The sequence below is a fragment of the Plecotus auritus genome (assembly GCF_963455305.1).
Source record: "Plecotus auritus genome assembly, chromosome: 8".
NCBI classification, from domain to species: domain Eukaryota; kingdom Metazoa; phylum Chordata; class Mammalia; order Chiroptera; family Vespertilionidae; genus Plecotus; species Plecotus auritus.
Genome location: NC_137782.1, coordinates 31,359,706 through 31,385,502, shown reverse-complemented (window position 1 = coordinate 31,385,502; position 25,797 = coordinate 31,359,706). Strand labels below are relative to the sequence as shown.

General features: G+C 45.7%; 1 protein-coding gene across 10 annotated transcripts in view; it reads left to right on the top strand.

Moving 5' to 3' along the window:
• The window catches only part of LDLRAD4 (low density lipoprotein receptor class A domain containing 4), a 348,311-nt gene that overhangs the window by 303,005 nt on the left and 19,509 nt on the right, over positions 1–25,797 (top strand). For 8 of the 10 annotated variants that reach the window (XM_080684400.1, XM_080684399.1, XM_080684395.1 and 5 more), the window contains one exon: positions 23,295–23,449. In XM_080684400.1, the coding sequence (XP_080540526.1) occupies positions 23,295–23,449 (155 nt within the window). Of the gene's footprint in view, positions 1–11,182; positions 11,319–11,726; positions 12,028–23,294; positions 23,450–25,797 lie in introns of those variants that run through there. The other 2 variants (XM_080684396.1, XM_080684402.1) reach the window with 2 other exon arrangements.

The following is a 25,797-nucleotide window of genomic DNA, read 5'->3' as shown; positions in this document are numbered from 1 at the left end:
ATAAATCCCAACAAAAATGGCTGCAGCCACAGAGCAAGCAGGAGGCTTGGCTCTGCTCAAGGCTACAAAGTTTCAATTGTAGAAGATAAATAAACCCCAGATACCAGGGCCTCCGCTTGGGTCGCCAGGGGGGCGTGGCCGGCCTGCAAACCACCACAGGCCCCTAGCCCAGGCTGCCCCACGCCCCAAGGGAATCCCCACCCTGATCCGGGACACCCTTCAGGGCAAACCAGCTGGCCCCCACCTGTGCACCAGGCCTCTATCCTATCTAATAAAATAGTAATATGCAAATTGACCATCACTCCAACACACAAGATGGCTGCCCCCATGTGGTCAAAGATCCTGCCCCCATGTGGACATAAGATGGCCGCCACAGATGGCCAGCAGGGGAGGGCAGTTGGGAGGGTTCAGGCCTGCAAGGGAGGGCAGTTGGGGGTGATCAAGCCTTCAGGGGAGGGTAGTTAGGGGTGACTAGGCCGGCAGAGGAGGGAAGTTGGGGGCAACCAGGCCTGCAGGGGAGGGCAGTTAGGGGTGACCAGGCTGGCAGGGGAGGGCAGTTAGGGACAATCAGGCTGGCAGGGGAGTGGTTAGGGGGTGATCAGGCTGGCAGGCAGAAAGCGGTTAGGGGCAATCAGGAAGGCAGGCAGGCGAGCAGTTGGGAGCCAGCAGTCATGGATTGTGAGAGGGATGTCTGACTGCCCGTTTAGGCCCGATCCTACTGGGATCGAGCCTAAACGGGCAGTCGGACATCCCTCAAGGGATCCCAGATCAGAGAGGGTGCAGGCTGGGCTGAGTGACACCCCCCTCCCCCGTGCACAAATTTCGTGCACCGGGCCTCTAGTTTAAAATAAAGTAAGTGTATGCTTCAGTTGTTTTTAGTATATTTACAGAGTTGTGCAGCCATCACCACAATCTAAATTTAGAACATTTCTGTCACTCCACAAAGAAACCTCATACCCAATGCTATTCATCCCCATTGTCTCCCAAGCTCCCAGCTGTAGACAACCACTAATCTACTCTTCATCTCTATAGATTTGCCTATTTTGGACATTTCATATAAATGGAATCATATAGTATGTGGTGTTTTGTGACAGGCTTCTTTTACTTAGCATGATGTTTGCAAGGTTTACTCATGGATAGCATGTATCCATATTTCATTTCTTTTTATGGCCGAATAATATTCCATTCTATGGATATACCACATTTACCTGTTGATGGATATTTGAGATGTTTCCACTTTTTGGCCATTATGAATATTACTGCGGGGAACATTTGTGTACAAGTTTTTTGTGTGGACATATGTTTTCATTTCTCTTGGGTGGGATTTCTGCGTCATATAGTAAGTCTACGTTTAACTTCATAAGAAGCTTCCAGACTGTTTTCCACAGCAGCTGCACCATTTGATATTCCTATCAGCAGTATATGAGGGTTTTCATTTCTTCATGCTTTCACCAGGTTATTGGTCTTTTGATTATAGCCATCCGAGTGGGAAGTGGAATCTCATTACGGAATTGAGTTTCATTTCCCTGTTGGCTAATGGTGCTGAGCACCTTTTTATATGCTTTTTGACCATTTGTTTATCTTCTTTGGAGAGCTCTCTGTTTAGATCCTCTGCCCAATAATTTTTTATTATTGAGTGGTAAAAGTTCTTCATATATTCTAGATACGAGTCCCTTATCAGATATATGATTTGTAAAAATTTTCTCTCACTCTGTGGGTTGTCTTTTTCCTTTTCCTTGATGGTATCATTTGAAGCAAATGGTTACATCCTCTTTCATTCCTGATTTTAGTCATTTGAGTATTTTTTCTTGGTAAGTCTACTAAAGATTTGTCAATTTTGTTGACCTTTTCAAAGAACCAAATTTTGGGTTTGTTCTTCTTTTTTTCTTTCTTTCTGCTTTATATTTTGATTATATTTAATCTTCATTATTTCCCACCTTCTTCTTGCTTTAAGTTTCCTTTACTCCTAAATATTTATTAATTTACTATATGCCTTTTGGATAATTTTCAGAGATTTTAAATGGTTATTTTTTAATAATGGTTATTTTTCTGGGGAGTGGGTCCATCAAGCTCCTTACCCTACAATTCTGGAAGTGAATCTCCCCTATTATATTTTAACTAGAGGTCTGGTGCACAAAATTTGTGCACTCAGGGTGGGGGGAGAGTCCCTCAGCCTGGCCTGCGCCCTCTCGCAGTCCAGGACCCCTCGCTCCTTACTGCCTGCCTGCAGCAGAGGCAGGAGAGGCTCCCGCCACCACCGCTGCGCTCTCCTGCCTTGAGCCTGGCTTCTGGCTGAGCAGCACTCCCCCTGTGGGAGTGCACTGACCACCAGGGGGCAGCTCCTGTGTTAAGCATCTGCCCCCTGATGGTCAGTGCATGTCATAGCAACCGGTCATTCTGCCATTCAGTCGATTTGCTTATTAGGGTTTTATTATATAGGATACATTTTGTAAGGCTATAGTTGCCTCTCAGAGTATTAAATGATAATAGACAATTTTAAAAAGTTTTTCTGTAAGATACATTCCAAGAAAAATATTGTGAAGACATTTACAATATTATCATTCTGGCTCTTTAAATTTTTAAAAATTCAGTTTTATTTGTATAACCAAGATTAAGTGGGTTTCTGCCAGAAACCCATTCTTCCTGTGAAAACTCCAAAGATTTTTTTATTGCCACTCTATTTTGATATATTTTATTGCTTTCCTAATTTGGATGTTTTTGTTGAGAATAACAGACTTGATTAAGGTCACTTTTAATCAAAACAAAACTCTCCTTATCCACATAAAGGCCTCTCAGGCCTTCTGAGCAGTGGGTGCTTGCTTTCCTAACTATTTTGGTTTCTGCCTGTTCATTGTGGCATGATGTTCTCATAAAGCCCGTTTATCTTCATTATCTCGGTGATCACGGGCCTTGTATGTGCACCTAAATTCTTCATGTTTCTATGTGTGATTTCATTGCCTATGTAGATTGATTCCTCATTTAAACAAAGACATATGACTGGCATCAAAGTGTATTTAAAAATTATCTTTTAGCCCTAGCCAATTTGGCTCAGTGGATAGAGCCTCTGCCTGCAGACTGAAGGGTCCCAGGTTCGATTCTGGCCAAGGGCACATGCCAGGGTTGCAGGCTCGATCCCCAGGAGGGGCCGTGCAGGAGGCAGCCAATCAGTGATTCTCATCATTGATGTTTCTAGCTCTCTCTCCCTCTCCCTTCCTCTCTGAAATCAATAAAAATATATTTTTAAAAATAAAAATTATACTTTAGTTTCAATACTTTTTTCAATTCACAAATGAATATGATATTAAACTGAACAGTTTCTTCAGGCACATTATAATGTTTAGTATTAGAGTAGGTTCCAATGAATCCCTAACAAAAAGGACATTTTGAGTCTGAAAGAAAAGGAAGTGTTATGGACACAATAAAATTAGAAATAGAAAACAAAAAGGAAGGGGTGCTTTTTTTCTGGAAAACTCTGATTTTTATAAATATTTACATTTACTTTTGCTTACCTTTTTATACAGTTTGGAGCCAGCCGCTTCATCTTTTCAGAGCCAATGAAAAGAAGAGTCATAAAAGACAATAGCCTTAATTTGCCAGAGAATGGGTTTCGTTTAACATAAAGGAAAATTGCCAGTGCTTCAGTTACCTTTGCTTCCAAGTATCTTCCCTGCGATGGGAGGACTTCATTCTCTGTTGGTGGAGTTAAGTGGTCTCAGTGCACTTCTAGCCTTTTCCAAGAGCCTTGGTCTCAGAGAAGGAATTCATTTCTTGAATCTTTTAAGTGGGGCTTATGCAGGGTAGGGCAGAAGTAGGTTTAGAGTTGTGAGTATGTGAAACACAGAGTTAATTCTTGTATTATTATTTATTAATTATTGTATTATTTTCCATATTAACAACTGTAAACCTACTTTTGCCCCACCCTTAAATCAGGGTCCTTCCAAAAATAGGATTAGGCTCAGGGGTCATCTCTGGACCAGCCACATTTAGAGTTAGCCTGATTAATGGTTAGTAGATTCTGAAGTGAGACTTTCTGGTTCAAGTTCTGGCACCGCCACTACCCAGCTGCGTGACATTGGGCAAGTCACACGCCTCTCTGTGCCTCAGCTTCCTTCTTTGTAAGACTGGGATAATAACGAGTACTCATCTCATATGATACTTGTAAGGCTCAATTAAGTGAGTGCTTGCTTCGGAGTGCTGCTTGGCACATAGTAAGTGCTGTGTGTTAGCTATTATTACTGTTATTGTTATCATTTGGGTTAAGTATCCCTGCTGTGTGCTCCTACAGGACCCCATACATTTACCCATTGTTCATTCCCCTGCTCTGTGCTGGGCACTCTGCTGGGAACTGCACTAAGTCACAGCAGCCTCACTGTCTCACTAGCTAGTGCTCAGGTCATGAACTGGAGACGTCAGGGACAAGGACAGTTCCTGGTTTTCTTTGTGTCCCCTGCCCCCTCACAGGGAGTGGCGCATAGTAAGTGCTCAGCTCTAAACACGGACATAAATGAGAATTCACTTCATGTTTTCAAAGGCGATCTGGAAACATGATTCTTGTGTTTAAAGCGTGTATGTGCTAGACTAGTCTTAAAGTGCCAAAGATTAAACAGAGTCTAGCTCTGGCGTGGTTTTGGATTAACTTGGATGTTTCCAGTGCTTGCCTTAGCATATGCTCTAATACACAGTGTTCGGCAAACTCATTAGTCAACGGAGCCAAATATCAACAGTACAACGATGGAAATTTCTTTTGAGAGCCGAAAACTGACTTCTGCGCATGGGCCACGAAGTTTCAATCGCACTGTACGTGCACGCCTGCACGTGGTATTTTGTGGAAGAGCCACACTCAAGGGGCCAGAGAGCCACATGTGGCTCGCGAGCCACAGTTTGTCGACCACTGCACTAACTAATACCCTCGGATGTGCTGTGACTTTATTTCAACTTCTGAGGAACTGAATGCTTTTGAGAAAGCCAGGAATCTAAAGGTCTTAGAATTAACTGGACACATTCTAGAATTTGTAGGCAAGACAAAGAGAAGCTCCAGAGATGACAGTGTGGCCCTTCCTCCAGAGTCAGGCCATCCAGGAGATGCATGTGATTGCAGGGACCACTGTCTTACAGTTCAGGAATAATGATCAGTGCTGTTGAGTAATTTAAGAACCACACACACCGAATGAATGTGGATGCCACATGTGTGCCGTATGCTGTATGTGCACAAAAATGCACAGTGTTTGCAGTGCTGATGTCAGTGTGGTTCACATACCTCAAGGGGCAGTTACAGTTTTTAAGGAATCAAGACCTGGGAGGACATGAGGGAATCGGGCCAGGTTTATAGCAGTGGACCAATGGCATCTTCATAATTCTGTCTTTAGGAAGTCTGCTCATAGCACTTGAGTTTTTCCAAAAGGTAAAATTAGAACTCTTTCTTAACATATGGTATCCAGAATTCCTGAGGGACTTCTGGAGATTTTATAAAGAATGCCAAATATCCTAGAAATTGTATTCTGATACCAGAGCCTCTTATAGCATAGGTTGGCTTAGCCATTCTCGTGAGCCCTGAGAGCACCATCAACCCTTACTGCCTCTCCTACAGGTTGTGGATGGATCAGTAGCAGTCCGCCAGCACAGGTGGGAAGACAGCAAGCAGCACCTGTCCTGTGTGGTACTGGGCCCTGCCCTTAGCCCAGAAGGACAGCATTATGATTTTACACACAGGTGCACACAAGCACTTGCATGCTGAGTACCATTTGTTAAAGTCATTATTGAGTAGCAGTCACTTTGGTTCAAAACCGGAGACCTGGATTCCAGTCTCATTTCCTCTGTGTGGTGTGCAAAAGACACAAACTGTCTGAGCCCCAGGTTTGCTCATTTAGTCCAAATGAGGAGTTTGGATTAAACCAAAGTTTCAGAAGATGCTTTGGTGTGCAAATGAGTCACCTGGGGATTTGGTTCAAAGGCAGGCTCCGGTTTAGTTGGTCTGGGGCTGGGCACAAACTCCTGCCTTCCTGACCAGCTCCTGGGTGCCGCTGCTGGTCCGTGGACCACCCTTGGAGGGTTATATGTGTTCTTTATTTTCTCCTCCTAATCATCATATGATGTGGGTATTCTGAGCCTCATTTTAAAGATGAGGAAATGGGGGTTTAGCTCAAGCTGACATACTAGTAGTCAGATAGCAGGACTAGAGCCCAAACTGGGGTCCAACTGGCCCCTGAATTTAGCCACTATAAAAATTTTATACTGCCTCTCATTTTCTTCTGGGACTTGGAAGAGTAGCTGCAGTTTTAAAAGGTGGATAACCCACGTATTAGGAGCAGCTTAGCCATTATGAAAATCTATATTGCCATAAATGCAGAATAACATGTAATTCTTTTTTCCATTAGAGGAAAAAATGCTGTAGTGGCATGGATAATGCATAAGGTAAGCTTCAAAGTCTGTTGTTCATACAGGATTATTGTTGCATATTAGGAACCTATTTCAAGGCTATTTTGATTTAAACTAATTTATTTAATAAACTTTTAATCCACCTTATCTTGCTAGCTCCACCGTGTCTCATATTTTATATTTGCTGACATTTGTACAAAATGATGGGGAATTGAGTACTGTGGTCGGATCACGTGCAGAGCATTCAGGTTTCTACATAAGAACCTCTCTGTGTTAAAATCTTTAAGCACCAAGAATGCATTATAAAATTATTCTATGCTGTAGGCTAATGTCCACAAATATCAAACAAACTATTACTGTGTTTTGAGTATGCAGGGGCACAAAGTTTGTGTTCTTTTAAAATCCTCATGACTTTAAGCACAGCAGCCTTACTTAAAATATACTGTTGTGTTTTCTAAAGGCCAAATTCCAGGGCTTAATTTTAATGTGGAAAATTTCATCTCAGAGCAGAATTTTACAGCACAGTCATAAACCTCAAAGAATGAGAATTTGTAATGGACAGGGCCATCGATTCTTAACAGGAGTCACATTAACAGGCATAAGAGACATATAAAACGACTCTAAGAGCCTCTGGCAACACGTGAAGATACAGAATCTTTAACATGGATTTGCAAGTTAGTTCCTAAAAGGAATCAGGCAATCAGGCTAAAATTATCCAAGTAAGTCCACATAAGTCAACTGACAGCCTCTGGTTAGCCTCAGGTGATTTTAGTTTGTTGGCTGTCAGATAATTAATTCTGCGTTCACTGCCCACTGAGCAGAGTGATGGGTGCGTGGGTAGGAGCTTCTGAGTCAGACTGCCCAGGGTTCTGACTCCCAACCTGCCTCTTAGCAGCCACATGACCTTGGACAAAACATCCTCTCTGAGACTCAGCTCCCTCCCTGTAAAGTGGGAATAAGAAAATGTGTCTCTCAGGGTTGTAAGAAGATAAAGGATATACTATGGTACTCGAAAGTGTCTAGAACGTAACAGTAGGTCTTTATAAATATTTTTGCATGCTAATTTTGTGCAGTGTAACCATTGTAAAGGTATTCTAAACTCTCCAAATGGTCTATTTCTGTAGAAAAACTCCGTTTTGACTGGGATACCTGTTGAAGGTGGGAGAATGGGGTGGGTGGGTGGACAGCAGGCCATGACTGAGAAGCCCACGGTGATTCAGTCAGAGGACTGGGCCAGGCTAGATGGTAACCCAGGTTGTATGTGACAGAGAAAAATTCTGGTATAACAGAGCACCCCTTTATCACCCAGAGATTTTTTTGGAAGCTATTGAGCTCTGAGTAGCCCCCAAGCTAATTGCCCTGCCCTGTGCTGCCTCTCTTGGCCATTCAGGGCACAGATGCTTCCAGCCACCTCGGCTTGTCATAGTCAGATCTGGGCTGGACGCCAATCCTGAGAGCTGGTTCAGTTCCTTAAATAAGCTACTTTCTACAGATGGAACCTAAGACGAGTTCAGCTCTACAGTAAATGCTTGTCTGTCGGATTACATTGAAGGTCTAATATATTTCCTCCTGAAGACTGTAACCACTTAGTAGATATTTATCAGATGAAGTAAGGAACTGAGACCTTTATGTAGGGAACCTGGATGATGCTGGGAGAGTGAGCTTGTGAAGGCAGAGGCTCTGGAGGTCCTTGTTGCTATCAACAGACCCTGTGCCAATGTCTGACTTAGTTACCCTCCCTCGCACCTTTCCCCAGGCCTCTGCTGTACACAGGGAAACCTCACACAGCTTGGGGACATTTATTAACTACACCAAACTTACATTAGTTAAATCAGCCGTCAGAGGACTCCTTTTAACGATGCATATTTAAAGACAAGGAGGCAAGATTTCTTGAATGCACGTGGTTTTTTACACTTTCCTACTTGTATGTGTTTGTTCAGCAGACTTATTTCTTCTCACGTCCTTCTGCTGTGCATGCTGCCATTTTCCCTGAATTAGGGGGACAGAAATATTGGCACTTATTTAAAAGGCCCCAGTGATCCACATATCCTCATGGCCAGCTAGAATAAGATGTTTAGGGTGGTGGGGGAAGGTGGAAAAGGGTGTAGGGGGGGAAATACAGTGACGGACAGAGACTTGACTTGAGGTGCTGAACACACAATACAATATACAGATGATGTGTTGTGGACTTGTGCACCTGAAACCTGTATAATTTTGTTAACCAGTGTCACCCCAATAAATTCAATAGAAAGGGGAAAAAAAGATGTTTATCATGAGTTTCTGCCCAGAGCATCCTCTTCAGGCTGGTGCTTAAAAGGGAAAAGGAACAAAATTAAAACCACCACTTGGTGACTTAGCCCCACAGCCCTTCAGTGAATGCAGGAAGATGGTGTAGTGCTGAGTTAACCACGTGGCAGGCAGACACGTGTGAAACACAGCCCCGTGGCTCTGATGGACACTCACTTCCACCCAGAGAACAACACAGCACATGCCACCCGGCCTGCTGCGAGGTGTGGGCAGTGTTTTGAAAATAAGGTGTCATCCATAAAGTCAAAGGCTTTTTTTTTCTTTTTTCCCCCCTTTATTGATTAAGGTATTACAAATGTGTGCTTTCCTCCCCCCCATTTCCCCCACCCCCTAATTCTGCCCTCACCCTCACCCCCTGTTGTCTGCGTCCCTTGGTTATGCATGCATACAACCCCCACCCTCCCCTACCTTCCCTCTGAGGTTTGAGCACCTGATCAATGCTTCTCTGTCTCTGGATCTGTTTTTGTTCATCAGTTTATGTTGTTCATTATAACCCACAAATGACTGAGATCATGTGATATTTATCTTTCTCTGACTGACTTACTTCACATAGCATAATGCTCTCCAGCTCCATCCATGCTGTTGCAAATGGTAGGAGTTCCTTCCTTTGTATAGCATCATAGTATTCCATTTTGTAGATGTACCATAGTTTTCTAATCCACTCATCTGCTAATGGACACTTAGGCTGGTTCCAAATCTTAGCTATTGTAAATGGTGCTGCTATGAACATAGGGGTGCATATATCCTTTCTGATTGGTGTTTCTAGAGTGACTTTTAAAAACAGATTAAACACTGAGCATGATTAAGCAGAATGAACAAGGAGCTTAATTAAAATTGATTTCCTATAACCCAAATGCCCAGTTGATAAGGAAGCTAGCCAAACAAAATAAATGTATAAGGCAGAGTGGAATACCCTGCAGCCATTAAAAATGAAAAATATCCTGATTTTTTAATACATGAAATAAGCATTTTAAATAATAGTCCCCAAAGAGGACTATTCGCCATCATGTGAAAATGTTAATATGTCTGTTAGCAAATGTCAGAACTGATTTTCAAGTCCCGTATGTTGACAACATCTCAAATTTCCTATGATAGACCTGCATGACAGTCATATGCAATCTTGTGAATACTCCTCTCAAAGGACCTGATTCCAGAGTAATCTTATCACCACAACTAAACTGACCAGAAACTGCCATTCCTGGACAGCACGGACCCAGGGCTGAAGGACCAGCAAGGACCCAGGGCTGAACTCCAGGGAGAACCCAGGAGGCCCAGCTCGCAGTAGGAGCATCTCTCAATGCCTTCTGAGGCCAGCTCTCCTCGGAGGAGGGTTCCCTGAGCTGGGTGACCGAGCCCCAGCCCAGTCGCTGGAGCCTTGCCCTCTTCATTCACCCAGTTATGTGACTCTGAGCAGAAATCTGGGAAAAGTATAACATAAGAGAGGGGAGTTACATTTTAAATGTGGAAATGGCTCCAGGAAAATCAGGCTGTCTTGATTGGCACATGCAAATGTATACAACTGTTAATTTTCCTGCTGAAATTCCCATGTCTTTCATCCACACGAAATCTTGGAAAAATCTTCTTGATGATTCTTTTGTTCCTTCCTTGCCCTCTCCCCTCCACCTCACCCCAGTCATTAGAACATGAGTTAGCGATGTCTTCTCGCCAACCTGAGGACCAGAGGTGACATCAGGCCCAGCCGCTCTCCTTGGCCCCAGGTGACGTGCTGGGGCAGACAGCAGGGACCAGCTGCTGACGTAACTATTCTTGTTTCTAATGATGGCAGTAACCAACAGTTTAGTTTTGCTTTGACAACTCCTCCTACAGCCAAAACTATTGTTATGGTCCACATCATTGCTATTTACCCTAAATAAGGAAAAACAAAGGCTATTCTGGTCACAGAGCAGTGCTTGTGGCTGGGGTTATTTGCAATATTCCCGTGGCATGCTGCCCTTTTCTCTGAGGCCACAGCAGGACTTTTTCGGTACAGTGTGGTGACAGACACCGAGCTCTCTCTGAAGCCTCTGCACACAGCCCAGGGCGTCAGAATGCGCTGGAGATGTGTTATGCACACATGAACCGACCTGGTTAGACCTCAGGGGAAAAGGACTGTGCTTGCACAAAATGAACCAGGAAAAGCGCCCTCCTGAGATATGTCTCTGCTTTAGGGTTTGAATTGCCTTTTCTCATTACCTGAGATTGTTTTTCTGCAATTTCTGAACCTTGTAAACTAAAATTGCACAGTAAGATTGCGAGTCCTGACTGTAGAGGATTCTTTGGGGAATATTTGTACTGCCATGCATGGAGACATAATGATGATGGGGAGAGAGAGAGAGAGAGAGAGAGAGAGAGAGAGAGAGAGAGAGAGACTGACTGACTGTGAGTGTTTCCTGCTGTGGTTATGGCTTTGCCAGTTGCCAGTGCAGAGCATAGCTGCAGGAGCCATGCAAGCTGCTCCCATCAGTTAGAGACTCTGGGGAGAGGAGGACCCAGAGGACAGCCCACAGCTTGGCTCCTGCCGTGAGGGACACGGCGTGCGCTCGGAGCCCGGACGTGCTCTTGAGGCTGGATCCACAGCAGAAAAGCATGAGTAGCTAAGCGTCCCTGCCTGTTCACACATGCTGCGTGCTGCCTCGGTAAGCTCTCCCCCCTCTCTCTCCATTTCTTCAACTCTGAAAGCCTCTAGCAGAAATCATGGGGAGAAATATTGGATTGGGATTTGTAGATCTCCCCTTTCTCTCTTACCTGGTTTGATATTTGCCTGTTAAAAAGATTACTGAACGTAATTGAACCAGAAGATGATCTGTCTAGCTGCATTCCACTCACCTGTGTGTGTAACATGTCCCGTCTGAGGCCACGCACAAGAAGTGCAAACTAATCATTGCTCTGTGCCACTGTTTAAAACCCTGGGTGTTCAGATGCTCTCAGGAGTTCAGACCCTGGACTTGTATCTGCTCTGTGACACCAGCGGCTTCCTGCCGCAGAGCTCCCGGAGTCTGTGGATGGCAGTTGATAATTGGTAGCCACAGTCTGCGGTCGGAGCCACAGCGTTTGAGTCTAGCACCTGGGCTGGGCCCCGCTGATACAGTAGAAAGACACACACACACACACACACACACACACACACACACACACACACACACACACACCACGCTGGCTATAACTGCACCTCTGAGCTGCCTGGAGAGGAGATTGCCTGAGGCTGAAGCGATGCTTTGAACTGAGGGGGGGCGGGCAGCATCACAGTTGGACTCCCCCTTGCAAAGGACTCGATTATGTCCAGTGACCACCTGAGCAACAGCACACTGAAGGAGGCCCCGTTTAAAGACCTGTTCTTGAAAAAAGGTACACTTCCCAAGGCCAGCTGTGCGTGATGCCTCCTCTCAGGGGTTGGTTGTGGTTGTTCTTGGAGTTTAGTCTGAGGATAGAATTGAGAAAAGTACGAAGTTTGTGTCTCCCTAAGGGGGGGTCTGTCAGCTCTGAGAAAACTTCGGGGCTCCACTCTCTTTAGGAAGTTGTATTTTAGGCTTTTTCATTGTTTTCTGCTCTATAATCGTTTTGTTTATGTTGGGGATGTTGTGCATAAATACATAGGCTTGTTGCTTTGGAGTTTGGGTTCTCAAATGCTCTGTGAGTGAGGTGGAGACCTCCTCTGGATATTGTTACTCAGGAGTGCTTTGTTTTCACCCTGAGCCACTGAAATCAGCATGTTAAAGAAAAGATGCATTTCTCAGGATGTGGGTGGTTCCCTGGGTAGTTTCTCAGGCACCAGGGCAGTAACAGTAGATGTTTGGAAAGACCTGTGACTCTGAGAGGGAGACAGACTCTGAGAGGTGTTGGCTTGGCCTGGTGGAAGGAGGGGGCCACTGAGAACCTCCCCTGTTATAGGGTCAGAAAGGGCATAACTTATGTATCTGAAACTTAAAAATAATTAAACATTTAGAAAGTAGGACTTCTATGAAGGATGTTATATTAATGGAGAAAAGACCAAATGGAAGATGGTGTTAACCAGACCACAAATGTGACTCTGGCCAGGGAGCACACACAATCCACTGCTCTCAACTGTGAATAAGACAGTTACTTGTGCAGCTATTTTTTTTCTGAGACACTTTTCTAATTTAATAATGTGGGGTGGACTTTAAATGAATTATATAGAGGGAATTATGGTTTTACCCAGGTATCTTTTCCCATTTACAGCCTGGCAGAGGGATAGACTTTTCAAAGGTCCTAATTGCTCTTGCTGCTTTGCTGTGTTTTCAGAAAATCCTGCCAATTATCTTTGATTGGAATATATTTAGCTAAATTTCTTTCTGAAGAGATCACAAAACTGTAGATTCTGAAATGCATGGTGGAAAGTTGTGTTGGATGAGTGCTTAGACCAGATGTCCTCAAACTACGGCCCGCGGGCCACATGCGGCCCGCCGAGGACATTTATCCGGCCCGCCGGGTGCCACTGCCTGTCGACTCGTCCCGGGCCCGCAGTGCGCATAGGAATTTGTTCATAGGTTTTTTTTTAAACTATAGTTCGGCCCTCCAACGGTCTGAGGGACAGTGAACTGGCCCCCTGTTTAAAAAGTTTGAGGACCCCTGGCTTAGACCTCAGTAAATAAAAAAGATATTATTCTAGCCAGATGGACTCACAGTATCTGCATTCTGAGGATTTAATAGTCAATCTGATTGTCTCTCACTGCTACCTGCTTGTCAGTGCCATCAAAGGCACCGGGCCTTGGACCAGAGTCCCACAGATGTGCCCAGAGTCCCATATCTTGCCCTCCGAGGGCCCTGTGCCATTTATGCTCTGCTTTCATCTCTCCCCTATAGATCATAGGTACATCCCCACCTTCATTATCATGCAAAACGTTCATTATAAATTTCTGACTATCAGTAGGATTCTATGCACAGGTAATTTGTAGCAGCCTGAGGCTCTTTCCAGGGACAGTTCACACCAGCAATCGTTGAATAATTGTTACAGAATATGAAAACTTTAGCAAAACTTTTCTACTAAAGTCATTAAAAAATGTTTAGTGGAATATGGTTCTGTGCTGGACACTGTTCAAATAAGATTTGGTCTTGGGGCCCTTTCCTTCAGGGATTTCTTCATCAGTTATCTGTAATGAACATGACCTTGTGCCAGGTGCGTGCTACCTGCTGAGGATGCTATAGAACAGGATGCTGTCCCAGGGCTCACTCCATGGGGGAAGAAGGTCAGAAAATGGGCACCAACAAGACAGTGATAAGTGCTGTGCCAGGGTTCAAATGCATGCAGGGGAGCCCCCCAGGGGTAAAGGGCCCCTCAGCAAGGGGTTAGGAGAGATGATCTAAAGGAAGCTAATGCTGGGAGTGACCCAAATCTGGGTACTTCCAAATCTGGGTGGCTCTTTTCCCCTCCTGTTGTTCTGCTTGTTGGAGGATAGATCAGAGTAGCCAACCCACCCCGAGGAAAAGAAAGTTCAGAATACAGGGTGGGGCAAAAGGAGGTTTACAGTTGCTCATGTAGAAAATAATACAATAATTAATAAGTAATAATACAAGAGTAAACTCTGTTCCACGTATTCACAACTGAAAAACGACTTTTGCCCCACCCTGCATATAACATAATCGTTACGATTACAGCTCTTTCTCTTTTGCCTTCTGACCTTCAAGCTGTGAAGTTATTCTTGTAACACAGGCTGAATTTTCCCCCCTCAACCATGGTGTTTAATGAGTGTGAATTTTCATTCAACCATTAAAGTCTCTGAGAGTATTTTTATACTAACAGTTCACAAACTTGAGACAAACTCCTGCCCCCACCCATCTTCCTGCCCCCACCCATCTTCCTGCCCCCACCACCCAGTCTCTGTAGGATTCGGGAAAGAATCTACTAGCCTTTAGGAACACTCAGCACTTTAAAAAGTGTCACAGAGCCATAAATAAAGAGTAAGACACCCCAAGGCTGTCATCTTTCCACCACACTCATCTCTGCTCAGGAAGACAGAGAGGAAGGCAATGCAGACCCTCATTCACTGTGCCTGAGCCACGGTGGGGGCCTAGGAGAGCTCTGGAGAGAGGGGCTGCCTGGAGGGTACGCCAGCCCTGGCAGCTGGCCTACCCTCCAGTGGTCTCAGTGTTCCCAGGAGATTCTAGCACTTCGGGGGAGGGAGGTGGAGGGACCTCATGTGGATGGCCAGGGTGGGAGATGAACCCCTGGGGTGCTGTGCAGGGATCTGTGGACAGCATTCAGTGCTGTCATCGTATTCTGCATTGCAACTTTTCTGAATGCTGCCAGGTGTTGGCTTGGCCTGGTGGAAGGAGGGGGCCATTGAGAACCTCCCCTGTTATAGGGTCAGAAAGGGCATAACTTATGTATCTGAAACTTAAAAATAATTAAACATTTAGAAAGTAGGACTTCTGTGAAGGATGTTATATTAATGGAGAAAAGACCAAATGGAAGATGGTGTTAACCAGACCACAAATAGAAATGAGTGTTATATTAGGAACCTAAGGTGGTAGAACCACACTTCCCCCAAAGTTCTTTAAAAATAGTACAGACGCTCATGCCTCTAGTATGAGTCAGTTCAGCTCTTCATTGAACCAGGGAATAGACCCACAGGCCTCACACAGCCCCTGTTTCTGTAATTCTCCACTGCGTATCTTGGAATCTCTTGGAGATGTTTCTGTAAAAACACAGAGATGCCATCATCACTGTCGTCACTGTCACTGGTTTATGGCAATTATATAAGGCGGTGTGGTGCCTTCCTGTACATTTTAGGATGGATTTATTATAAAATTTCTGGTGTTTGGATGGCACTGACTCATCCATTGCAACGTCATGAGCTGTATAGCCCCATGAGAAGAGGGAGAGTGTGAAAATTTGACTTTGGCCTAAAATTCTCTCCTTGTGTGGCCTGATTTTTGACGTTCTTCTGTTGATATCAGTAGCTATTGGAATCAAGGAAAACTGACTCAGTGGGCTGTGGTCAGAATCCTTCTTGGGCATGTGACATTTTGGAAACCCCAAAATATCACTGTTTTTCTCTCAGAACTCTACCATTCCTGTAAGTTTTTTTTTTAAAAAAGTGTTTTAGTAGTTCATTGAAATTCATTCTCCTCTTAGCCTCCCATTTCCATCCCATCCCCTAAAACCAAAGCTGGAATAGGGTCTTGAAGGGAGAGGTTATTGGCATTTTTCCTTTCTGTGCACCACTGCACATAGCCTCTGCCTTTTAAGATGAAAATAGACAACATCTTGTAGGACCAGGCGTGGGCAGACCAGGGGGAGGGAGGGCAGCAAGGCCCAAGTGTAGTGCCAGGTGTCAGCTGGCATCTGCCTCACTTTTGTGGACAGACTGCAGCTCCACAGGGTGGGGTGCATGGGTTCTCCGGAGCAGTAGCGTGCATGCACCTGTCTGATAATATGCCTCTCCGGGCCCTGTCCAGAGAGTTCCCTGTGGGGTGGGTAACAGGCCTTACTGCACCTTCTGCTGCCCTGTGCACAGCCTTGCACCCTGGGCCTTCCAAGCCTGGAGCACATGGAAGAGAAATGGGTACAAGCTGGGAGGGTATGTGTGTGTGTGGACCTGTGTGCTGTGTGGGAATGTGTGGCCAGGAGCTGCCACCTTGAAGGGATGGTGGTTTCAGCAGGAAGTGGAGAGGGCTTGGCCCACCTGAGTCCTGACTGCACAGTACAGGGCGCTGCTGGGTGAGGTCCCCGGAGCCTTGAGCATATCTGTGGTTGAGATCAGGAACACAGAAATCTTTAAACTGGAGACTTCGAAGAACAGGTGTGCTGAATTTCATCTGAGACATTCAGAGGTGGGAATGCAGGGTTGTTGAGGGTTTTTTTTTTAATATAAAATTTCTTTTACTTGTTCTATGAAAGTTATTTTCTTGAGAAGATGTAAAATTAGGCCTTTGGCAACAGAGTCATGTCAGGCGCTGGCAAAACACTTTGGGGTCCTGACTGCCTCTGAGCAGTCTCCATGTATGGGTGGGGGACTTGGAGGGAGGGTTCAGGAAAGAAAAGAGAGACAAGGATCACCTATCATAGTTACTACAAAATATATGGACAGAGGGGAGGAGGGCAGCTGGGTTTGGGGTCTACAGCCTCCTCCCCCATCTGCCCTTCCCATCTGCCATCCAGGCTGCGGATATCTTATGGTGGTATGGTCTTTACTTAATTTGCTCTTTGTGATGCATTTTTCAGCAGAATCTTCCTGTTTGGAGTGAAAGAGGGTGTGGGAGGACAGGCATGGGGGTTTGCTTGTATTCCCCTCTTGAGCTCGAATAAGGTCTTGAAGGGAGAGGGTATTGGTAGCACAGGACTCTGGGGTCCAGAAGTCATCATACTGTTTCCTAGAACCCTCTCTCTATTTGCACGAATTCTCACTTTGAGAATCCTCTGACCCCTCTTGCGGGGAGTATTTGTAGCCCCAAAGAGGGTAAAAGCTTCATATTTCCAGTTGTTAGTGTTCAAGAAAAAAGTCTGTTTTCATTGACTGATGTGGCCCAGAGTTCAAAGCAAAGGTCTGCTGCACATTGGACGGGGGCTGCAAGGCTCTAGTGGGGCTCCGTGCCCGGGGGCTTCACAGTGTCGCATGGGTCCCTGATGTTGGGGCTTCAGGGAACACCAGAGGTGACCTTGACGTGCAGCCAGGGGTCAGATCGCTGCTGCAGCGCTTGCTGCTGCTCCTGTGCCTGATGAGGACTTGGTTGTTAGGACAGTGGCCTTTGAGACCTGGGCCAGTCCTGCAGGAAGAGCTGCCTCTCACGCTGGCCCAAGGGCTATAGTAGCTCAGGCTCTGATTAGGCTTCTGTCACCCAGAGTGGCCAGCTGGGCTTCACTGCTTGCCTCAGTGAGTGGCTCCCTGAAGACCCAGTTCCTGCTAAGCTCTGCCCTCGCCCTGCCCCAGGCAAGTTCAGCACTTCAAATGCCCGTGAACCCCTAGAGTCACTGTGTGTCCTCTGTCATAATGCACCTGCTGTGGCCATACTCATGCATGAAAACTCAGGACAATGACCCTGGAGCTATTTCATCCACATCTCAAATCCTGGCAACTGGAATGTCCCCAAGAAATCCAGGCTGCTACTGTTGATGAAAAGACCTTTCACTACCTACTGTCAGTTGGTCTAGACCAGGGTCGGCAAACTCATTAGTCAACAGAGCCAAATATCAACAGTACAACGATTGAAATTTCTTTTGAGAGCCAAATTTTTTAAACTTAAACTTCTTCTAACGCCACTTCTTCAAAATAGACTGGCCCAGGCTGTGGTATTTTGTGGATGAGCCACACTCAAGGGGCCAAAGAGCCACATGTGGCTCATGAGCCGCAGTTTGCCAACCACGGGTCTAGACCACCAGTTCTCCTAGTATGGCTGAAGATGCCGGGGGTCCTCAAAACCCTCCCAGGGTGCCAGTGAGACCAGGTCTTCTTCATGTACCTTAACTAAAGCAACATGTCACAACAGATTGAGAGTGAAGCAGAGAGGAGAATCCAGTTGTCTTCTGTTCAGACAGATATTAAAGAGATGTGCAGAAATATAACGAAATGCCACTCTTGCCCTGGCTGGTGTGGCTCAGTTGGTTGGGCATCATCCCGTGTACCAAAAACTTGTCGATTCAATTCTGGTCAGGGCATATGCCTGGGTTGCAGGCCCATCCTCTGTAGGGGGTGTGCAGGAGGCAGACAATGGTTGTATCACTCTCACATGGATGTTTCTTTCTCTCTCCCTTCTTCTCTTTCTAAAAATCAATTTTAGAAATCTTTAAGAAAAAACAAAACAAAAGGAATGCCACTCTTATCACTAATTTTTTTGTTTTGAAAAATACAGTTATTTTATTAAGTGTTATATATGTTAGCATATAGTGAGTTTATTTTTAATGAATAAATATTAAAATTTTTTCAGTTTTAATTTCACGTATGGGAAATATCGGTAGACGTCATCACACAAACAAAGCTCTTTGGGAATCATCAGTAACTTTTAAGATATGGAGGGGTCCTGAGACCAAAGTACTTATGAACTGCTGGTCTGAGCATATCAGGAGGGTGGAGCCGATGAAGGAAGTGCAGCAAGTTTGGACACATTGAGGGGTAGGTTGGGCCTTCCAGGTGCCAGCACCTCCCAGCAGGCATGGCATGTTGACAAGAAGCTGGTGAAGTGCAGCCTAAGAGCGGGTAGTCCCCTGTGAAAGAAAGATGGTGGGACTATACACTCTTTCCCACAACTGAGACCTTTCTTGCTTTACCCTTGCTTTCAGTAATCTTTTTAATATGATGTTAGATCAGAAGATTCATGCCTTTCAGACAATATTAAATGTTCTATCTGCTGGCTCAGATTAAAACAAATCAAATCCAGAGTGAATAAAACATAAAAATGCTAACTGCAAAAAACTTAGAAGAAAAATATTTTAAGAATATTTTAAAAAGACCTTTCTAATCAAACAGGAAGTGTAGAAGCCATAGAGGAAAAAGAGACAGCACTTGATGACATAACAATTTATATTTCCTATAGAGAAACTCATAGCAAAGTTTAAAGAAGTGAAGACTAGGAGAAAATATTTGTACTACATGTAACAGACAAAGATTTATAGCCATAATACATAAAGACTGCTTACAAATAAATGAGAAAGAAATAAATGAGAAAACTACAAATAAGCTAATGTGTTTATGAAGAAGAAAAATATAAATTACCAATAACCATAGGGAAAGATCTAAAATTATCAGAAATTGGGGAAACACAAATAAAACAAGATATGTATTTTTGCCCATCAGATTTGTACAAATGGAAAGGGTGAGTGTTCAGTATCAATGGAGATGTGCGGAGCATGCCCTCTTCTTGGCAAGGGCCTTTTTATAAAGCAGGCTCTCCGTAGCCATCAGCATTTAAAAGGTATCCTTGACCCAGAAATTTCAATTTTAGGAATCTTTCCTATAGGGATACTTACAAATGTGGGTCAATACACACATTGATACCCACACACATATACATGTACACACAATCTTTGGGTCATAATAGAAAAAAAAAAGAAGAAACTACCTAAACATCCATCAAGTGGAAAATGTAAGTTCTAGTATATTTGTATTCTGGAAGAATGGCCTCCATAAAGACTGAGGTTGGTCTCTATATAGTCTTGTTTAAGATGTCTGTGATGTATTAAGTAAAAAAACTAGAACAATGTTTGTACAATGATTCCATTCATTAAGAAGAAGAAAGCCCTTATTCAATAGGCAAATGTACAAATACACACAATGGGTGAACTGTGCTTCCCACCCCCATTACAGCATGGCCCATAAAGGGGAACTTTTACATTATACACTATTTCATTCTATATCGTTTAAATTTTAAAGGTCATTTTTATAATAAAAATCCTTTTCAAATGGAACACAACAAATATGCCCAAATATGTCCATAGAATTATGAAAATGTAATTGGATTACTCTGCTATGAATGGGTATCTGCATAGCTTTCCGTATTCAGGAAAAGATGGCCTCGGAAGACATTCTGCAAGTGGAGGGTTAACCCATGAAGACTTTGTGTGAGATCCCTCACTGTAGTTACCACTTTCCTCTCTTCCCATAGCTATAAAGCAGTGAAGTTTTCTTGGGAAACAAAAACATTGGTCAATTTCAGGGCAGGATTTAACCTGAAAGGCAATTTACGAACACACTACTGTTCATCCACAAAGTAAAAATAAAGGTTAGTGAAACAATGCATTATTATGGGTTCAGTCTTTTTTTTTTTTTTAATCCTCACCTGAGGATATGTGTTGTTGTTTTTTAATTGATTTCAGAGAGGAAGGGGGAGAGAGAGTGTGTGAAACATCAATCGATTGCCTCCCTGCACACACCCTGACCGGGGATCTAACCCACAACTTAGGTATGTGCTTGGATGGGGAATAGAACCTGCAACCTTTTGGTGTAAGGGACAATGCTCCAACCAGCTGAGCCACCCAGCCGGGGCTTTACAGCTGCCCTTGAGCACTGAGCCTCTGAGTCATGCTACCTTGGCCACCTTTGACCTAAGCAGAATCAACTCCCTGCTTAGGTCAGTGACTGCCTATCACTGGGGTGATAGTCCTCAGGTTGGCAGCTCACCCCTCTGCACATATCCTCACAGCTCTGCTGAGTCCCACTCCTTGTGTTCTCTGGCCAATGCAGGCCTCAGCCCTGTCAGCAGTAGCGTCCTTGCAGGGAGCACACCTGCGCAGGTGGAGCCATGCGTCCCAGAAGAGAGGTCTTGGCCTCAACATGGGTGCTCCAGACTCATTCATTGATTCCCCTCTTAGTGATGAAGTCACTTAACTACCTGACAGGCACCGCCCCATGCCTGACACCAAAAGTACAAGATAAATAGAAGTAGGTGTCTGATCATAGTTTCCTGTGAGAGGCAGACAGTCAACATCTCATAAATGGCGAAGAAAGAGATCCAATTGCATGGCCACGCAGGCGACCCTACTAGCGGTTCTCAACCTGGGGATCGCGAGCCACAGGTTGAGAACCGCTGCTGTAGAGCCTAAGACCATCGGAAAACACAGATATTTACATTTCGATTCATAACAGTAGCAAAATTACAGTTATGAAGTAGCAACGAAAATAATTTTATGGTTGGGGGTCACCACAACATGAGGAACTGTATTAATAGGTCGCAGTATTAGAAAGATTGAGAACCACTGCTCTAGAGCCACTCAGGGCATTGCTGCCTGAACCTCCTCAGTCAGCCATGCCCACTGGGATCTGCCCTTTTACTGCCAGCTAGGGGTGTACCCAGCAAACCTACCTGGCTTTAATTGCTCCCCACCTGGGGCTCAGCAATCCCGTTCCCTCACACCCAGCTCTCCATTCTCTAAGGCGCACCTCTGAACCAACGGCCCTACAGGCCCAGTGCCAAGTGCAGTCCAGCCCAGTCCAGAGGGCGCTGTGTAAATCTCCATGCCCTCAGGTGTGTGGAGACCAAGGACAGGAGTGGAGGACACTGCTACAGGGCAGGACATGGTGGAATTCAGGAAGACCCTCCATCTACCCCCATCCCAGCCCCTGCCCTCTGTTCCAGGGTGTGGATGGTGGAGGCACACAGCTGCAAATACTGGGAGGTGAAGGTGCTACCCAGTCCCTTTATGCATCATCCCAAGTGTGAGCCCATAATGCTTCCCGATTGGCCAGTGGCCTGAGTCCTGCTGCAGCAAGAGGGTGTGCATTGTGCGCACGTGTACATGTGTGCGCATGCCTTGTATGCATGTGTACCCATACAGGTGTGTATTTGTATGCATGTGTGCATGAATGCATTGTGCCCATGTGTGTATGTCCACACGTGCTTTTGTGTGCTGTGTGCATGCATGCATGTGTATCTCTGTGTGCACATGTATATGTGTGTATGAGTGTGCATGCCTGTATGTGTTGCAAGTGTGACGCAGTAGCATAGTTGAGAGAGCTCTCCCCTCTTTCTCTTGCCCTTCATTATACCCCACACCTCCCCACCTCTCAGCAAAAGTTGGGCACTGTGCTCCTCACCGTCCTTCTGAGCCTTTCGCCCTTTAACGTGATGCCCCTGTGCAGACAATCACTTCCTTTTAGTGTGCGGAGGACTCAGGGAAACAGGTAGCCAACACTCAGCAGGCCACGAGCTGGAAGCCAGGAAGCAGAAAGTCTGGGTTTACAGCTGCCCTTGAGCACTGAGCCTCTGCTCCTCCCTGCGAACTGAAGGGCTTGAACCACCTCCCTCTCTAATTGACAACTCACTGTGCTGTTCTTCCAGAAGCAGCTCCGTGGCACTACACTTGTGTGTGAAGCATGTGTTAATGGCATTTAGACAATCTCTTTCATGGTGTCAGAACCCATGGTGACCTGACTGCTCATAAAGTATGGTCCCCGTGGAGTTCAACACAGTGGAGATGTATTTTCTAAATTACTTCCAAAGGCCGCGGCCTTGAGGAAAGGAGGTTGGAGTGCGTTATCAACATAGGTTTTCTCTTCAGTGTGTACCATGTGGGTCCTGTGTGGATGTGCTTTGGGAAACTCAACCATGAAGATGGGTTTAACTTTCTTAGAGAGATTACACTGGGAGGAACAGCTTCAGTTTTGAGAGACTTTCTTAACTCCCCTAAGGGTAGGGGACTCATCTGGCAGGAACAGAGTTTAGGTAATGGAGACGCTGAGCTTTCCATACCCAAGAAATGGCCCTTAAGGGCTCGCCTGCCCAGTAGGCAGGGGTAGCCCGTGTGTCCACCAGCCTGTGGCGTGTGCACTGGACTGGTCTTTGCTTTTCCCGTGTGAAATGGTGTCATTTACACCATAGCACCTCCAGAGGTCTCGTGGGGCCAATGGAATACATTTTCCTCTGGTTCTTCTCATTATAAAATTGCAAAGACAGATTTGTCTGAGCACCAAGGTTAGGCTGAGACCACAGGTCTGCCTGGGTCTCCTTTTATTTAAATGTTGTTAGAATGTCAAAGTCTGGCAGTGGCCTTGGGCAGCAGGCCTGGGGAAAATAACTTCTCTCTCATGAGGTTCTCATGCAGAGCGGATTCATACAAGAGACCTTCAATGCCTGGTGGTTGTCATGTCAGAGTGCCTCGAGGAGTCGGGGTCTGGGGAGCTGAGTGGGGCATGTGGTTAACATGGTTTCCTCTTCCTTTGCAGCGGAGCTGGAGTTCGCCCAGATCATCATCATCATTGTGGTGGTTACAGTGATGGTCGTGGTCATCGTCTGCCTGCTGAATCACTACAAAGTGTCCACGCGGTCTTTCATCAATCGTCCGAGTCAGAGCAGGAGGCAAGAGGACCGGCTGCAGCAGGTAAGTGTGGGCCTGCGCCTCTTCAGTGCTGCCCAGGCCTCTGGCCCAGGCTCCAAGAGTGCGGCCGGGTGCCCATGAGGGCCATGAAGAAGGGCAGCCTCCCGTGTCAGCCCACTGCGGTTCAGGAGTATTGGAAACTCTCCACTGAAGGTCACTATACTCATGGGAAAGCATGTGCATCCTGAATGTTCAGCTCAGTGAATCCTCACAAACTGGGCACACCTGTGTAACCTGCAGCTGAGCAGCAGAGGGACAGGAGCAGCCTCTAGAACAGCCGTGGGCAAACTACGGCCCGCGGGCCGGATCCGGCTGTTCTATCCGGTTCTCTTGCTCTCCCCTCCGCTCCTTTACTTTGAATTTATATTATTTCACACAAACACTCCATCCATGCTTTTGTTCCGGCCCTCTGGTCCAGTTTAAGAACCCATTGTGGCCCTCGAGTCAAAAAGTTTGCCCACCCCTGCTCTAGAAACACACCCAGGCCCAAGCATGCCCTGCAGAAGGTCACCGCTGCCTGGAGGGCTGTCAGTACAGATGACTTTCACCAGCTTGAACGTGATAACAATAGGCTTATACAATAGGTGCTCTTTGGTGTCTGCCTTCTTTCGCTCACATCACACTTGTGAGATCCATCCGTGTTGTTACGGAGAGACCTGTCCTTGAATACACGAATGCTCATGACCTGTATTTGTAAGATTCCGAGGAAGTCAGCAGTGCTGGGTGTGGGTGAGCTGGAGGGGTGGCGGTGGGACAGGGAGGGCTCGGGGCCTCCTCAGGTGCCTCAGGGCAGGTTGATTGGTGTTGGGGCTTACAGAACAGCCTTTAGTAAGGCTCTTCAGATTGTTTTTTTAAAGTTTCTAGCTACTTCTGAACCACCCTCCTCTAGAAAATAGAACACTGATATTCAGCTAACCTGCTCTGTGATCTGTACCTGGTAGACCAAGGGCCACGGGAACTTTCTTTTCTGAGCTAGTTTTGCAAACTATGATTCTGGTGGTTTTTAGTTTTTTATTTTATTTTATTATATATATTTTTTATCCTTCTTCTTTTATTGATTTTAGACAAAGGAAAGGAGAGGGAGAAAGAGAGAGAAACATTGATGTGAGAGTGAAACATGGATCAGTTGCCTCCCACATGCGCCCTGACTGGGGATTGAACCTGAAACCTGGGTATGTGCCCTGACTGGGAATTGAACCCACCACCTTTTGCTGTACAGGATGACACTCCTACCAACTGAGCAATCTGGCCAGGAATGATTCTGGTGATTTTTTGTGAAGTTTGGGAATGGGAAATTTAGGTGCTTATAAATTGTTGGCTTTGGTGGTGGGCAAAGGAGGCAAATTATCACATAATATGAGCTTCTCAGAGTATGTGTCAGGACCAGGGCTGTCTGGTACCTGGCTTAGGGAGACCATCGTGAGTGTGGGGTGCAACTGTCCTGGTGGGTATGGTGCAGCCCAACCCAGGGACCCTGGGACCTCTTAGGAGGTGAGAGTTGTGCTTCATTGGGCTGCAGAGTGGCCCAGTGAGCCATCAGTTCTGCTGTTCCCATGGGTAGAACTCAGGTTTGCCAAGCGTTCTGTGTCCATAGCATTCAGAAGGAGAGCAAAGGGATGGGGCTTTTGTGTGCCACCCTTCAGACCCGCAGAACATGCCATGACAGTGACCAGAATCAGTCCTTCTGGCTTTCTCTTGTCCTCTGCTGTCCCCTTCCTCCATCTCACCAGATCCCCACCTCGGTCCACAAGTTAACATGGCTTGCACGATGGCTTTCCTGTGGGACCCCTGTTATCCCAGCAACCTGGCACCTGCGGGATCCACTCACAGGACACTGGTGTCCTGAAGCCTGTAGATCCCCTTTCCTCCCCCGCCCCCCCCGCCCCGCCACCTACACACACACACACACACACACACACACACACACACACACACACACACACACACACTGTTACCTGAAGGAGAGAACCAATTCCTCTGAAGTTCCAACACAAAATACACGTAATCCTCTTGAGTTTAAAGAGAGAGGACAGACACAGCAATAGTTCTAGAACTACAAAAGAATTGGCCAGCATTGCTTTGCCTATGCCTTAATGCGAGGACTATAAATTCCGACCCCCGGCCTTGGGGAGAAATAGGTAAAACTATCCCACTCATTATCACCATCATTAGGCAGCTCTCAAGTTTCTGGGCAGTACCTGCCATGAATGTGTCCAAGTTCGCCATCTTACACTTTCTGCTTCAAGCTCCAAAGTACTTGGAGTCACTGCACCTGGGCAACTCAGGCTGCGTTTGCCGTTGCCCAGCCTGGGCCCCACCACCCCTCAGATTTGCTTCAGGGATCACCTTTC